The 17,002-nt window shown below is 35.2% G+C and overlaps 2 protein-coding genes across 3 annotated transcripts; one reads left to right on the top strand and one right to left on the bottom strand.

The window, feature by feature from the left end:
• Positions 1-2,719: 2,719 nt before the first annotated feature.
• Positions 2,720-4,119, top strand: ACBP6 (acyl-CoA-binding protein 6). The gene is made up of 4 exons (XM_078983161.1): positions 2,720-2,857; positions 3,471-3,588; positions 3,743-3,805; positions 3,895-4,119. Exons 1-4 carry the CDS (start codon positions 2,846-2,848, stop codon positions 3,972-3,974), a joined length of 273 nt encoding a protein of 90 aa, XP_078839287.1. The 5' UTR covers positions 2,720-2,845; the 3' UTR covers positions 3,975-4,119.
• A 597-nt stretch (positions 4,120-4,716) lies between these two features.
• Positions 4,717-7,634, bottom strand: LOC145034681 (Ribonuclease P protein subunit P38-like protein). 2 transcript variants are annotated; one of them, XM_078983160.1, is made up of 4 exons: positions 6,682-7,634; positions 5,982-6,037; positions 5,695-5,887; positions 4,717-5,299 (listed from the first exon to the last, which is right to left on the bottom strand). In XM_078983160.1, exons 1-4 carry the CDS (start codon positions 7,426-7,428, stop codon positions 4,922-4,924), a joined length of 1,374 nt encoding a protein of 457 aa, XP_078839286.1. In that variant the 5' UTR covers positions 7,429-7,634; the 3' UTR covers positions 4,717-4,921. The 2 variants fall into 2 exon arrangements, with proteins under 2 accessions (XP_078839286.1, XP_078839285.1); XM_078983159.1 differs by having other exon boundaries at positions 4,717-5,302; positions 6,682-7,632.
• Positions 7,635-17,002: the final 9,368 nt, after the last annotated feature.

Below are 17,002 nucleotides of genomic sequence, written 5' to 3'. Positions count from 1 at the left end.
GTAAAACACGACATGTGTCGTGTCAATATATGCTAAAATGATATGGCTTGTTTTAAGCATGGTCAATGACTCCTTCTTGGTAAAACACGACATGTGTCCATCTTTTAAGAGCATTCTAACATGGTCCATGTTCCTCTCTGCTTCTAGGTGCAATCTTGATCTTCCAACTTTTTTTGTTTCACATCTAATCGCCCCAAAACCTTCACCCGTGCTTCCTGACACCTCCAAAACGCGTTTCCACCTCCGGATCACTTGAAAAGACCGTAAAAACATGCAAATAAGGTTGTTCTAGTAATTAACTTGACTTTTTATGAAATGCATATAAAATTAAATAAATTACACTAAATGGATGCATAAAAGTGATGAAAATATGTGCAAAAAGGTGCACAAAATGCACCTAACATTGTGGAGTTCTTTGATCACTTTAGTCCAAACTCCACCAACTCCTAGTTTTAACTTTCACCAGCAGTTAGATAAAAGAGCCAAGTTAAAAATTGTATGAGAACCAATGTCAAGGTTGCCGGCCACTTTAGGGGCCAACATATTTTTCTATGCCACCCATTTAATCGTACTTTTTTTTGACTTCATACTCTCTTGTCAATCAGCCACCAAAGAATAATGTTTTTTACTTCCAAAAAGTTCAATCTTAACTTAAAATTTTCAATTATCGGGTTCCAATGTTATCTATATTTCATATTTGCTCCTATTAGGACACATAGATTGGAAAATGGGAGTGTATTAGCTTCACAATTAAGGAGATTAGCAATTCTTGACATCTTTGTGTTTTCAACACCAAACGCAAAAGGCTTTGCTATTTAAAAAAAAAAAATAACCTTAAGTTTGGATGTCAAGTAAAAGCATCTAAGGACCCACTTAAGATTTAAAAAGTTAATAACAAACCATTCCCCAATAAACATAATGTCATGAGTGTACATCAAGTGCGATAAAGGGAATCATTTTGGAGGAGAGAAATACTGGGGTAAAGATAATTTTACATAGATGTCTCCACATGTAGACCTTTAATGACAAAGATGAAGAGAAATTGGGATAGAGGGTCTCGTTGACGAACCCCTCAAACTGAGAACTCCTTTGCAGGAGATCCGTTGACGAGAATAAAGGTTCTACCTGAATTAAAATTACTTTGGAATCTAATTCCTCCATTTGATCCCGAAGTTTATTTGGGATAACATAAAATCAAGAAAGTCTCGTGATATGGAATCAAATGTCTTATCAATGTCTACTTTGAAAAACATCATTTTCTTTTTTGGCCCAAGAACATAATTCATTAATGATAGTTGGTCATCAAGAATGCTACGCCGTCCGTGAAGCATATAACAAGAAGATAAACATATGTAACGTTTTCTTGTATAAATGTAAAAGAAATAACATTTTGGGGTTTGAAATGTTGTGTTTCAAAGAACACCGAAACCGAAGTAGATGTTGATACAACGTCATAGAGTGATGTCATGTCCAAATACGTGTGATAGTCGACATGGTGTTACCGAAGGAAATAGATTTTTTTTTTTTCGTGTTTTGGTGCATTTCGGTGCAAATCAAAGAAACTAAACTTTATAGAGGATTTTAGTCCGAAATGAAGAAATGGTTCATTTCGGTAAAACCAAAAAGTGTGATTATTTGTCTATATTCCAACGAACAAATGTGGTCATATTTTGTGATTAAACCCTTAAAAAGTGCTTTGTCTGTATTCCAACGACAAATGTGGTCTTAAAATATGTCTAGTTAAGTAAATAAGAACTAACAATATGTTATTTCTATGTTTTTTAATAATCTAAAATGAAATTATTATATCAATCTTTTTATAATGCAAATTTTACCGTTTAGTAGCAATAATATTATAAACGATAAAGGGGTGTATGCAGTTATGCTTATTCGGGGGAAGGCAACCAACCGTATGAATTGCGCCACATGCAAGCAATAATAAACCAGAATATGCTTCGCTGTGTCTATCTTTAACCGTTAGTATTCATACAGCCCTCCGTTTTACAATTTTTGACAATTACAACCCTCATGGATAAATTGTTTCAAATTAAAACCCAAATTGGTCTACAGGTAATCTTCTAATATTCATATAAGCAAACAATTATAACGACAATTAGAGTTTTATTTCATTATATGGAATACCATTTGTTTGCCGCGATTGAATGGCATCCTTTCGGTTTTAAACAATCTAGAAAGAAAAATAAATATGAATATGGTTGTAGTGAATTTCATACCATTATTTGTAAAAACTCGGTTAATATCATTTGGATCAAATGCTATCTGTGTATTGTATCATTCTTTTTATGTTCATTCGTCCATAAAATAATTTACTTTCGATTCAAAATTGGTTAAAGATGTAATTTTCCTTTCTAGTATCAACTCCGGTTATATTATCTAGAACTTTTTGAAAGTGGATTGGTTTGATTTTGGTCAATAAAATTTTATGTTTCTCCTATAAGAAAATGTACTATAAATATTTAAATTGCAATAAAATATTTTTATTACACCATATATTCAATCAAATTTTATACCTTTTAACAAAATGAATAAAATATAACTGAAATTATAAAATAAAAATGTGGAAGAAGGTTTTTGGTTAATTATATAGAAAGGATTCACATTTGTCACATGTGACATGTGAAATGGAGGTTGATTTTGCAATCGTATATATCTGAAGGGTTTTAACTGTAAACTATTTCAATCTTCAGGGCATTTTTCTTGATCTCTCCGCCGGAGTCCTTTTCTTGCTTATAAATGGAGTCCCACCAGTCATCACGCTTCACACACACACACACACATCGCCACCGTCACCAGCGACTGAGTCAGTGATTTTTTTCTTGAAGATATGGGTTTGAAGGTATTCTTGATTTCATCCCCCTATTCTGTTGAATTAATTCAATTTTTTCACCTGCCTTCGTTGATATGTAGTGCAGATCGTTTCGCCTATTATTTTTATGTGTGATCTTTTTGCGTTCATCCGTGAATTAATGAAATCCACCATTTTCATTTACGACTGATCTGTTAAGTAGAAGAGATGAATTTGATATTTTAGTAATTTTACACAGATCTGTTCTTGTTCATCACAGAATTTGATCACCTTCCACGAGTTTTGGTACTGTATAATTAGGTCGTTTTAGCGATGCGAAACTACTAAATTTTAGGGATTCCCGTTCCTAAACTGCTACTTTGTAAATTAAAGGGTTTATAAATGGTTACGCGAGGGAGATATACTCTGATTCTTCAGACCTTAAGAAAAATTCTTTATACTTTAAAGGCAAAAGAATGGATGAAAGTAACTCCTTCTTAAAAAGGATACTGATCAATTGCGTGTTCCCTAATTGGCTATTCATGATCCACACGCAAAAGCCAGCCATTCTTAGTAGTTAACCTTTACAGAAGAATATTACTACTTGTAGGATAAGGATCAATTTATTATTGGATAATTATGCAACCACTTCCATAACTGACAGGAGGACTTTGAGGAGCATGCTGAGAAGGCAAAGACCCTCCCTGAGAGCACCACCAATGAGGACAAGCTCATACTGTACGGATTGTTCAAGCAAGCCACAGTGGGACCAGTCAACACTAGTACGTATCTATTATCTATCTGCTCCACTATAAGGCCCCATTTCTTACACAGGACAACTGAACTGGTGTCTGTGTAAAAGACTTAAATGCCCTCCTCCTCATCCTCACCATTTGTATACAACATTTTTAAGCATTTGTTTTGTTGGATTTATAGGTCGTCCGGGCATGTTCAACATGAGAGAGAGGGCTAAATGGGATGCTTGGAAGGCTGTTGAAGGTGTATATTTTTTTTTATAAAAAATATATATATAGTTATTTTTGTGTTTTTTTGTATTAATGTGGTTTCTGTTGTTGTGATTGACACAGCAAAATCCAAGGATGAGGCAATGAATGACTACATCACCAAGGTGAAACAATTGCTTGAAGCTGCAACTGCAACTGCTTGAATTTGTTGAGCATAGATGCCTAATTATATATATGGGTTTATGAAGAAGAATTATGTTTTAATTGTTGGTGATTTCTGTCTTGTGTGTCTCCAGACTCCACTTATGGAAATGGTATCTTAATCAGACATTAAACTGTTGGATTTTAGCTATTCTCTTTCAACTTATTTTATATTTTGGCACAAGAAACAAAAATAATGTGAAAAATAATCATTTATCATTTCCACCAAATCTAGACACAGCACTAAGTCATACAAGTGATTGTTCTTTTTGTGTTTGATGGTGATGTGTTGAAAACTATCAGCCCTTGTGTTTGTATCATTTATAGACACAAAGGGCAAAATGGTCATTTAATGTGCTCCACATAATTGAAAGACTGTGTACAACCTTATAAGGACATAACATCCATTGCCTATCTCCAAATGATCTGTAAGTCTAAAGACTTGGAACTTAAAGAATGACTAAATTAGAAAAGTTGGGAAAAAAATCCATCAACTTCATACTTTTTACAAATTTGATCTCATCATATGATTATATGTTTAAACATCTTTCATTCATACAACAATTTATCAAATAGCACTTAGGTGCGAATAAAATAAAAAAATGTAAACTCTAACATAACAAGACATAAAGCATACAATTTTATAAAAAATCATACAACCATAACATACTCCTATTATAACCATGAGTCAATGACTGAACAAAAGTGTGACCTTTTTTTTTTTGCAACAGAATTACATATTAGTTGGAATAATATACAGAAAATTTGCAGTAGTTGGAGCAAAATAATCCAATGCACATATGCACGGAAAGGAGATCAACAATCTAAATGTTGGAAGCTTAACCACATTCTAACACAACTTCAAGATTAGGCCAAAAACATGTACACATCAAGCCATGAATCAATCGATTTTAAATTCATCAAACCAAAAAAAAAAAAAAAGTAATAATTAGAATCGTTCGTGTTGAACAAAAGGGTATCTTGGAGAAATATAATACTCATTGACACGCGAAGCCCCATCTCTAGCCAAAATCCCTTCAACATCACCAATGATTCTGGCTAACCATATCTCCAAATTTCTCTGAATATCCCTGAAATTATTTCTTATGGAGTTTAACGCGAGTCTAGTGGTTAATCGTGCACGCCCTTCCACCAAATCATTACCATAATTACACCCGTTCCAATTCCCTGTTTCTGTTTGCAATGCCATCAACTTCTGACCCGTTTCAGACGCACGCTGTTGAAGCCGAAGTGCTTCTAGTAAAAACTCCGTTTGTCTCTGTGTTCGAAACTCTAAACCCGCATTTGGTTCACAAGGATCATTCTCCTGCTGAAATATTATGTATATAACCATAATTATTTTCAAAAACAAGCACGCAAAATCATGTTCAAAAGAGAAACCACAAGTGTGGGCCCCTACAAATCACGGTCCGTGATTTGTAGGCAGTTACAAAGCAGTTATGCAGTTACAGAATTTGTGGGCCCCCACAAAGCCAAATGTTATGTACGGTCCGTGATTTGTAGGCAGTTACAAAGCAGTTATGCAGTTACAGAATTTGTGGGCCCCCACAAAGCCAAATGTTATGTAACCGCCTAACTGCTTTGTAATCTCGGTCATTGATTGTTTTCATTCAAGGGCCGAGATTCGGTTCTTTTAATGAACTTGACTCTATAACATTTTGATTAAATAATGTAAGAGGATTTAGAGTTGTGTGTGGGTACCATTCTTCTGCAAAGATCATCGATTTTTCCGGATAGAGCTTGATATCTTTTTGCTTGTTTTCTCATTAATGATGGGACTTTTAACAAATCATTTGATCCGATATTTTCCAAATTTTGAAGCTCTTGTTCCAGCAATTTTAGTTTTGCAGAAACCCCGGATGAATCACCATCCACCTTCCAAGGGGATTCTCTCCTGATAAAAAATAAAAAAGATTGATTTAGTTTTGACTTTTGATATGTCAAAAGACTTATGATAGATATGTAAATAAATTCTAAAGCAAGATTACCTTGTTACATAGTGCTTCAAATCATGAACTTGTTCAACAGGTTCATATTGTACACCCTGCAGAAATTAGCACTCGGAAAGTCAACCCAACTGGTCAACAACAATTTAGTTCCATTGCTTAAGACGTAAGAGCATACTTCTTGATATTATTAAACTTATTAAGATTTAAGATTATCTTAATAAGTTAAGTTTTTCAACATATATTAAACCAGTGACTAGTGCAAAATATGAAAAGGACTAATGGGTTTCAATTTCTTTGGCTTAAGATTTGACTTTAAATCATTAAAAAAAATGGAAATAATGGAAAATTGCATGGGCAGTATTAGCCAGTGATGAAGTGGTCCAACTTTCATTCAAACTGCAAAACTGCAATTGATGAAATCAACCACCACCACCAAACAGAAATCGGGATTCCTAGTTATCATCCTAAATTCACAACTATAACATACAAATAATATCTTATTCAAGACGTTGAGTTTAATATTTATATAGAGACACTATTGCCAACCTGTAGCTGATAAAGACGCCCATGATAAAAGGTATCATTAAATTAAACCTAATTTTAATAATTAAAGAGATCAATAAGTAATTTAACTTCATGAAATTACTTCGTATCATGCAGAATTTGAAGCTTTGATGGACCATTCAGTAAAAGAATGCATGTAATGAAGAACAAACATATGAAGTTTAGCATTCATAACCTGCCAAAGATTTGATCTTTCTGCCATGAACTTGGAAACGTCGGAATTGGAAAACTCTGAAGATTTAAACATGGAATGCACATCATAAATGGAGCCCAAATCATCCACATTGTGAACCCCTCTTTCCATATAACAATCTCCCATAACACTGTTATTACCGTAATTGATATCATGCTTATGGTTATGGTTATGGTTATGGTTAATCCCCTCATCTGAAACCCTTAATTTCCCATACCTAGACCCCAACATTTCTCCATAGAATTCTCCATCACCGTCGCCACCGTATCCTCCGCCATCATCCTCCCTATTCGTCATAAAATTCAACAACTCGTCTCTCTCACTCACTTCCCTTTTCAACTCATCAACCCTAATCTCGAGGTCCTCCACTTTAGCCCTCAAATTCGCAATCTCCTCCACGTTTTCGTCGATCTGACGGAGGAGGCGTTTCTCTTCTTGCTGCCATCCGTGGCGGTGGCTAGCGAATATCTCAACAACCCTAGCATTCGCTTTGGAATCCTCCTTTCTTCGCGAGTATAGCTGCTCGAGTTGTTCTTCTGCTTGTAACAGCCTTTTAGAGAGTGATTCGTCATGACTTTGGAGAGATGTGACCAAAGCAAGCGATTGTTTAGGAAGGAACCCTAGAAAGATTGCGAAACTTATGCCTAAATAAGAGCAAAGCAGCTCTTCATAGCTCTGTTTGTGGTGTTGTTCGTGGAGGTGGAGGTGGAGGTGATCTTGCGTAGCCATTGATGAAGAAAAAGGTTAAGAATTTTGGGATGTGTGCAGCAAGTTTGTTGATATGATTGTGGTTTTTGAGTGGGATGGACTCCAGTGAGATGGCCTTTAGTATTTGATCCTGAATGAAGCAGTAGAATCCATGGAGTTTTTTTGTTTTCTACTGAATTAAGCAGGCTTTGCAAAAGCTTTTTGGCTGAGATCTTACAAAGTAGGTGTAGTAATAAAAGTGCCTTTTTTATAATGTTAAAGGTGACTTTTTTATAACATTATATGTTTCTGTAGCGTCACTTATTTTGCAAGGTGAAACAATTATTCCACCTCTTAAATCCGTATTCATTGGGAAAAAAAGAATTTAAAAAATCCATATTCATTGGAAAAAGGTAATAAAATTAAAATATGTGTATTTTTGTAAACATAAATAAAAATATGTTTATTTTGATAAACATATCTAAAATTGTAAGTTGATTGGCATACAATAACTTTTTACGCTACACAACGTATTTTCTATAAAATAATAATTTTGTTCTTTTTTCATTTTAACAAATTTTACAATCTATCCCTCCCATCTAAAACTCGTCCCAATATTCAAACACAAAACCACGAAAATGACTCTTCGCTTCCTAGCAATGCTCATTCGTCTTCCATCTCTGCTTTATTTCACCATGTCGTCGCGTTCATCCACCGCCTCCATCCTGTTTGTCCATAGCCGTCGTCGATGACTCGCTTCATCATTGTTGGTTTGTGATCTTTTATTGTGATTTTATTTCCTCAATTTGGTTTGTTCTTTTATATTCTGATATTGTGATTTTATATTCGATTTTTGTTTACTCCATTATCTTTGTCGATGCTAATATGATTATGTATTAAATTCTAGCCCCAATTCATACACTATATTGTTCATGGGCCGAGACTTTTAACGTGCAAGTTATAACTAATCAATATAAGGTATGAAATTTGTTTTCCTCGTATTGTCTATAAATTTGAGTTTCTTTGCAAACAAATGATTGTTTTAAATCGAGTTCTCATCATATTTTAAATCGAGCATTTATTTGATTTTTAGTAGATTGAGGTGAGTCTCCTACCCAGTGTTTGGCGGGTCGAATGTGCCAATACCGACCCATGGATTATTGGTATTTGTATGTTAACTGTGCATGTGACTTTGCATGTGTTGTATGTGGTTGTATATATATCGGGAGGGGTCTGATAAGTATGTTGGGCGGGGACCATCGCATGTTACTGATATAACAGTTTTGAGCGGGGATCAATGTCGGGCGGGGCCCGAAGGTTGTCGGGCAAGGCCCATTGTATGTATGGTATGGGGTGTTTTGGAAAACCGACTAAGCTTTATGGTTACGGTTTTCAATTTATGTTTCAGGTACTTTCGGTTCCAATGGGAAGAGCTCGGGATGATCACATTGCACACACCATGATCCTCCGCTTTATTGACTCTTATGTATTTTGGATGATTATTGATACACTATGATTTTCTTATGGTTTTGATAAACACGTTTGGTTGTTGTTTTATGTGACAACCCGAACCTTTTCCGTTAACATTAACTTATTCCATCAAATAAATTTTGAAATTTTATTTAGTTCCGTCAAATTCTTATAGTTTGGAAAATCATTTAGTTATATAATTAAATTTTATATAAGAGTCGTAAACAAAATTGCGCGAAACCCCGAGTTACTTAGAAAATCAGCAAATCCGACCTGACTGGTGTTCACAGTCGTAAACCCGATCACTACCGTAAACCTGTTCACGGCTAGTGGCCCCTACCACTAACCATAAACTCAACCTATAAATATGTGCTCCTACCCCTCATTTACACTTTTCTAGCCGAAGACACGTCCCTTCTCTCTCTAACCTCTCAACCGAAAGCACAAAAAGATCCCCCATTTTCTTCCGGAAATCATCAAAAATCACAATTGGGTGTTGTTGGGTAGCCTCTAAAAACGCATTTTTAATCAAATCAAGCATCGTGTTATTGAGTTCACGGCCGCAAACTCTTCAAATCTTCAAGGATCGAAATCAGTTCACAGTCGTGAACACTTCAAACCTTCATATTTGCTTCAAGAACACTGATCACGACCGTAAATCATTGAAGAGGTTGTTCACGGTCGGGAACAATTCACGACCGCAAACCTTCCCAAGTTGTGAACTTGGCTGAAAAACCCGTTTTTCCGATTCAATCGAGTCCCGGTAACATTCATAAACCAAAAGCAAGTGTTTTCCAACACTATAATTAATGGTTTCGCTAATATTACGCATATATGTGTTTGATTATTATTAGGATTCCGTTAATTCCGCTTGCAACAACTCGAAGGTTCTCATTCAATTTCACAGTCCGACACTTTCACGCAACTAACAATGAGTTCATACCTCTATGCTTTTCCTATTTTTAATGTTTTCAAGGGGGGGGGGGGGGGGGGAATACAAACGAAAGACGAATGATTTTGTGAACTTATACAAAAGAATATGACATGTTTAAAACTTATGCAATTGAGACGACCGAACGATTTCCACATTTTTATAAAATATTTAGATATTTTATCCCTTTTGTAACATGTTGAGCATAAGGGACGTTTTCAAATTACAATCATAATTGCATAGTTTTCAGATCAATACACGAACCAAGTACATAACATTCATGCAAACTATAATCGGTATAGTTTGGGATTTCAATACACAATTTTACTTTCACAGGCATATAAACTATGACAGACTTAATTTATGATATTCAATGTTATATTTCGAATAACGAGAACACATTGTTAAATAATTATTTAAGTATAATTATTACTTTACAAAGTATACAAACGAATTCAAATACAAGAGAACAATTCATAACTACATTTAACTAGTTAATACAGGATTGTGAGACAACTCTTCAATTGTACCTTTCGGGGTACAGGTTAAATCCTATCATTTAGTGTAGCTAGATTCTCCTGGAGGGAGAGCGTAAGATTTATGAATAAATCTATTCAGGACTGACAATCCCACACCTAAACTGTTAGCTACAGTTAAGCAGGCATGTCTGGGGTGACAAATATCATACCATCCGACGCCTGAAGAACGTCGCAGAAGTCATCAGTCATATCAAGCATGGTTATACGACTCACAATAATATAAACTAACCTTTGTTTATGAAAATTTATTCTTCATTAGTTTTATTTTTATCAATAAAACTACTATACATTACACTAGAAGATTCCAGTGGATTACAATGCATGGTTTTATTTTAAGTAATGAAACTACGATACATACTGGTGGTAACCATGGTTTTCAAACGGAACATTCTATACATTACTGGTGATAGTCAGGGTTTTCATACAAAAAGGTTTTCATTTAAAGCAACGACATACAATACAGTTGGTAGTAACCAGACATGCAAACTAATACTTTATGGAACACAGTAACAAACACATATGTTAGAAAATTTTGATTTTCTTGGGAAGCATACAATCATTTTTATATAGATTCAATGACAGACTTTCATTACAAAAACATTTTTATGAACTCACCAGCTTAATGCTGATACTCTTTCAAAATCGTTTGTATTCTCAGGAAATCAGTAGACAGGTACTCCAACAGGCTTTTGAGAAGACGAAGCGTATAGTGTCACGTCTTTATATTTTGTTATACTTTTGATGTGTATTTCAATGTAATAGTTGTGTTTACTTTGATTATTATGATGCAATTGTTGTGATATTGTACATGACGTCCTCCACCCCCAACGTTTCCACTGTTTCGGTTTGGGGTGTGACAGATTGGTATCAGATCTATTGTTTATAGTGAACTAAGTATACTGAACCTTACATGGTATAAAACTATAAACACTAAGGGGTTGAAGTGCTCTGAACTAAAAGTATACTTTTAAAAAATATAAATATCTTATATGAAGTACACAAGTATATATACATATCCGAAGCAATATCGCAAGTAGAAAAAAACAAAAGTAATTGGATGTTGGACACTGCAATTAAACCTGGATAGTTATGTAATCATGTTTGGAATCAATATAGCATGATCAAATATATTTATTTGAGACATGACCAACATGTGTTTGGGAGTGACTGTGGTGTTGCAACAAGCCTAAAACTTACCAAGTTATATCCAACAAGAGGTCAATAGAACAGAACATGCAACTTTAAAATACTATAGGAGTATTTTATCTAGAGTTGAACTCAATGTAGAGATTCATTCCAGGTGTTGCTACTTATTTCTTTTCTAGCGATAGTTTACTTGTATTGGTAACCCTTCTTTGTATATCGCTTAGTAGAACACTTTGTCTATCAGGTTGAGATATGTCTTGTTCCATGTCACTTGATTCCAAATTCTATGGGGCTTACCATGCTCTTCTCCTTGATTCTTTTAGAATAAGATGCCTCCGAGGAAGAGACCCAACATAAAGAACAACAATCCCCGACGGATCCAACGCCGCCACCTACTCGGTACGACCCAGTTGTCTTCCAAACAGTTTTGACAGCCGCCGTGGATAGAGATGCACACAAAAACCGGATTCACTATTCAAAAACCGGATCCAATCCGAAACCGGATTGGGTCAAAACCGGTTTTGACCAAACCGGATCGGATCGGATTTAAAACCGGATTTTCAATCGGATCCTAATCCTATATTCCAAATCGGATTTGATACCGGATCGTAAACCGGATTCGCTAAAAACCGGATCCAAATCCGCCCCAAAATCCGATTAAAACCCACTAAAATCGGTTTAAACCGGTTTCAAATCGGATTAGAATCGGATTCGGATTTTGGTTAGAACCGGATCGGATTTTGACCGGATTCGGATCGGATTTTGACCGGATCGGATTTTTAATGACGTAAGCGAAACCGGATCGGATTCGGATCCGGATCTGATCGGATCGGATTCGGGTTTTGTGCATCTCTAGCCGTGGATGTCCCATATCAATGCTAGAGGTACAAGTGGGGCGGGTAGTGGTACCCCAACATCAAATCCCAGTGATAGTCATGGTCACACCAGGGAATGTACATACAAGGACTTCTCGAATTCTAAGTCGCGGTCCTTCAATGGTACTGGAGGTGTCATTGCCTTGACTCGATGTTTTGAGAAGACAAAGTCAATCTTTGAGATATGTGCTTACCCATAATCCAACAAGGTGAAGTTCGCAACGTGCACCTTCACCAACAGAGTACTAACTTGGTGGAATGGCCAAGTCAAATCCCTAAATCTTCCGGTGGCTAATGCCATGAGTTGGGAGGATTTGAATGAACTTATGCTTGTTGAATACTTGATAGCTTCATTTTATTTACTTCTTTATATAGTTTATTTTAGCACATTTCATTCACATTTTAGTTAATTCTCATGCCTATTTTCCTTTTTGTTATTTTATGACCATTCCGGGTACTTTCTAGTTTCTTGAGCATTATTGCAGATTTTTTTTGGAGACTAGCGGAGCGGGATTTTTGGGAGGCGATTGGACTATAAAGGAAATGGGGATCTCGTGCTTGATGGATATGGAGGTGATTCATGGAGTGGGCTTGTCAAGTGCTTGAAGGCTTGGAAGATTTGAACTTTAAATTTGCAAGGCGCGGGAAAATTTTCAAGTGTACGGAGATCGATGATCAGGAGTTTGTGGAAGCTTCGAGTTATTTGGAGAGACAATTTGGGCTCAAATTGATGAAACATTGAAGAAAAATAGGCTAGAAGTTGATTAGACTCGAATTGGGTCAATGGAATAGTAATGAGGGCCCAAAACTTGAAGAAGCCCAAAAACTCCATCATAGTCACGTGCCCCGCGTAAGAATCCACGCAGCCCGTGTGGGTTCCTATAGGGCAGTTTCGGGATTTCATTTGGAGCTCTATATTAGGAAGGTTGGTGTGCCTCTTCAACCTTATCTTTTACATCCGATTTGGAGGCATTCTCTCTGGAGTTTTGGAGCAATTTAAAGGCCAAAAACCCTCAAGAACTTCATCATTTCACCCCTTAATTCTTGTTAAATGATTGGTATAATATTCTCTAACTTTGTTTCTTTGAGAGTAGCCATGCTTGGCTAAACAAAACTTGGTTGACTTTTGTTGAATCCTTTGAACTTTTGTTGAATGTTGAATAATCCATGAACTTGTGCTTGAATCTTTATGAAAATGTTTGTGTTTTACCATCTTATCGCTACTTGTATGTTTATATTCATGAGTTTAAATGTGTTTGAGGTGATTACTTGGCTAATTTCTTGATTAAGTAAATGATCTTCAAATTAGCAAGCAACAAGTGATTTTTGTGTTAGTTTTACTTCACACAATCATAAAAACATTTTCTCCAACATGGTAGTGGGAACTTTTGACTCCTCTTGGATTTGGTGACTTTTTGGTTCTTAATTTTAGTTGACTTTCACTAATTACATGTTTAATGGAAATTGTGACTTTGACTAAGGAAATTGTTATGAGCTTTTCTAACCATTTTAACAACTAAGAAAAGTCTAGGTAATCTCAAGCTTCTTTGATTACTATATCCAAATTAAGGATTTTAAACAAGTATTGCACCACTGGATCCTAATGATATGTTCATCAAAAAGTCAAAGTGAGAAAACTTTAAGTCAATCATCTTTCTCTTATTGATTTTACATCAAACTATTGTTTTTTGTTAAATTGTCTATTTTAATCTCAATTTAGCTTTAGTTTATTTCAAGTATTTCAAAAGACCAAAACCCCCATTTTTATTTTTATTCTTATTTAACAAATATTTTTACAAAGAGATTTTCATTGAGTAACAAATTGAACCAATCTCTGTGGATTCGAACCCTTTACCACTATACACTATTTTAGTGTAAAAGATTCAGGGTTATTAATTTTGTTGGCCTCAGCAACCACCAATACTGCCCACGAGGCGAGATGCGAAAACTGAAGGAGGAGCTTTGGAATTTAAAGATGAAAGGCTCTGGCATTGCTACTTACACTGAGAGATTCATGATCTTGCTCTTCTCTGCCCGAGAATGGTCACCCCAGAGAGCTAGAAAGTAGAAAGATACATTTGGGGATTAACACCCCCAACTCAAAGGAATGTTCTAGTTGCATGACTGTCACACCCCAAAATCGGAACGGTGGAAACGTTCTGGGATGAAGGACGTCATGTATAGTATCATAACAATGCAATATAGTAAATCAAGCAACAACATCCATTGCATTAAATAACATAGTTAATACATGTGTGTTCTTTGTAAATTTAAATGACACCAAAAATGAATGTGTATCAAAAGAATAAGACGAGTCTTGAATAAGCTCCGCCTTTGCAAAACCTGGTCATCTGTACCCATCTACTGGTGACCTGAGGATACAAGTTATTTTGAAAGAGAATATCAGCATTTAAGCTGGTGAGTTCATAAGCAGTTTAGTGTCATTATTGTTGTATTTACTTCATAAAATGGTTTATAGATGTATCATAAAAATGTTTGTTTGTTTTCCCAGAAAATCCTATATTTTCTACTTGTAATGAAAATGTAGTCTTAACCAAGATTGTATCGTTTGTTGCTTGTTCTCTTATAGTAATGTAAATGAAATGTTTGTACTAATGAATGTTACTAAAATATTATTTTACCATCTTATAACCGGGTTGGTTAATTTAGATGAAAATGTGATACGCTTGTAATCATGCTTCATCGACCTAGTGTAAGTACACGACGTTTTTCAGGCGTCGAAAAGGTATGACATTTGTTCACCTGTGGACCTGCAGATCTCACTATAGCTAGCAGCGAGGTATGGGATGGTCAATCCCATATAGATCTATGCACAAACTCACGCTCTCCCTCTAGGAGACTCTAGTTACAAAATCGTGACACATCAAGTGTATTGTTGTGCCATGTAATAGTATCTCACATTATTTTTATCTAGTTATAGTTATAGTGTAAATGTTCCTTTTGTAAATGAATATGTTCTTGTTTGTAAATGTAAATGTTCCTTTTTGTTCTTGTATAGTATGAATGATCTGACTCATGTTATGGACTGACTCATGTAAGTTTCTTTGTGCGAGAAGAGTAAATAGTAATTCTCTAAACTATACCTATTATAGTTTACTAGCATGTTTGTTGTATCAATGACTTGTTGAAAGACTCACTTTTTAATCATAAATGATTAAGTTAAGTATATCCTTGAAAATGACGTTTAATACTCATATGAGTATTTAGTATGTATGATTATAAGTTAATCGACTATCGAACTAATGAATCCTACCTTAAGCCCACAACCAAACAAGGAACATGAATCAAGGTTGTTAACATTAGTTTGAAGTCCATTAAAGCATATTTATACTTAAATATCTATGTGAATATTGTTTTGAAAGTAAAAAGGGGTTTTATAAGTAATTTAACATAAAGAGGTTTTGAAAATGAAGTTTAACAATGTTTGAAAACAATAAGTTTTTTTATGTTTGCAAGAATTTAAATGTAAAACTAAACACAATTCTATTGTGTTTCGACTTGTACCCCCTCCCCCCTTTTTAAAGCATTTAAAACATGTAAAAGGTTGATTGTAGGGGTATGAACTTACCTGTAGTGAGTGGCTCGAAAGGAAGAATTGACATAGTATGCTAAGCGTCAAGTGAAGCATCGAGCAAAAACGGATCCTATTGAGTATATATTGACACATATATGTATATAAGTAGTATATATAACAACTAATCATGTTATGGAACAACCTCAGGGACTAGGAAACACATAGAATGTAGTGTTACAATCACATATGATTGCACCAAAAGGTGTTCATGGCCACACACGAGTGTGTTTACGGCCCAAATGTGTTCACGACCAAAGATTTTACGACCAACACATGAAGTAGCTAGAGTTTACGACCAACACATGAAGTAGATAGGGTTTACAGCCAAGACTTGAAGTAGTTCACGATCATGACATAAATCAAGAAGGGTTTACGACCGTAAACTCTTGATGTTGCCAAAAAGGTTGTTTCTTGTATGCTAATCAAGAGCTTCTAGTGAATATCAAATATTTGGAAAATGATACTTACGATTTGGAAGCTAAAAGGGGTGATTACGACCCAAAGAGATGAGTGTTCTTGGTGTTCTTGAATATCTAACCCAAAAAGAGATCAATTCATGGATGAATTCATGGGGTTTTACTAGATTAAGAAAGATTTAAACTTATAAATGGAAGAATCACTTACAACTTTGACGATAAATGGAAGTGTTCTTGATGATACTTGAGAGAGAAATGAGTGTTCTTGACTTGGAAGTGTGAGAAGTGAAGAAAAATGAAGGAATATCATATATAAGGGTGGAGTTCATGGGCAAACAAGAGTTTACGACCGTAAACTCCAAGTGATGGAATTTTACGGCTTGAATGTTGCACAATGAACTCTAGTAGATACTTCCTAATACCAAATCCTTGAATGTACTAGGCTTTGAACACACAAATAGACCCTTTACAACGCTAAAAGGTAGCAGAAACGAGTCTGACTTTCGATTGAATTGAATAGCTTTCTAAGATAAAAATTTCGGGTTGTCACATCATCCCCCTGTTAGAGAGAATTTCATCCTGAAATTAGAGTTTAAGCAATTACAAATAACAAAGTAAAAAGATGAGGATATTTCAGTCTCATT

The sequence above is a fragment of the Lactuca saligna genome, chromosome 3 (assembly GCF_052625555.1).
Source record: "Lactuca saligna cultivar CGN05327 chromosome 3, ASM5262555v1, whole genome shotgun sequence".
In the NCBI taxonomy this organism is placed as follows: Eukaryota; Viridiplantae; Streptophyta; class Magnoliopsida; order Asterales; family Asteraceae; genus Lactuca; species Lactuca saligna.
This window is presented reverse-complemented; position numbering and strand designations above follow the sequence as displayed.

Coding starts and splice junctions, on each gene's coding strand:
- ACBP6 (XM_078983161.1), top strand. Junction 3,589..3,742: donor AGTGGGACCAGTCAACACTA/GTACGTATCTAT, acceptor TTGGATTTATAG/GTCGTCCGGGCATGTTCAAC. Junction 3,806..3,894: donor TGCTTGGAAGGCTGTTGAAG/GTGTATATTTTT, acceptor TGATTGACACAG/CAAAATCCAAGGATGAGGCA.
- LOC145034681 (XM_078983159.1), bottom strand. CDS start 7,428: ATGGCTACGCAAGATCACCTCCACCTCCACCTCCACGAACAACACCAC. Junction 6,038..6,681: donor AAAGATCAAATCTTTGGCAG/GTTATGAATGCT, acceptor TAATTTCTGCAG/GGTGTACAATATGAACCTGT. Junction 5,303..5,694: donor ATGATCTTTGCAGAAGAATG/GTACCCACACAC, acceptor ATAATATTTCAG/CAGGAGAATGATCCTTGTGA.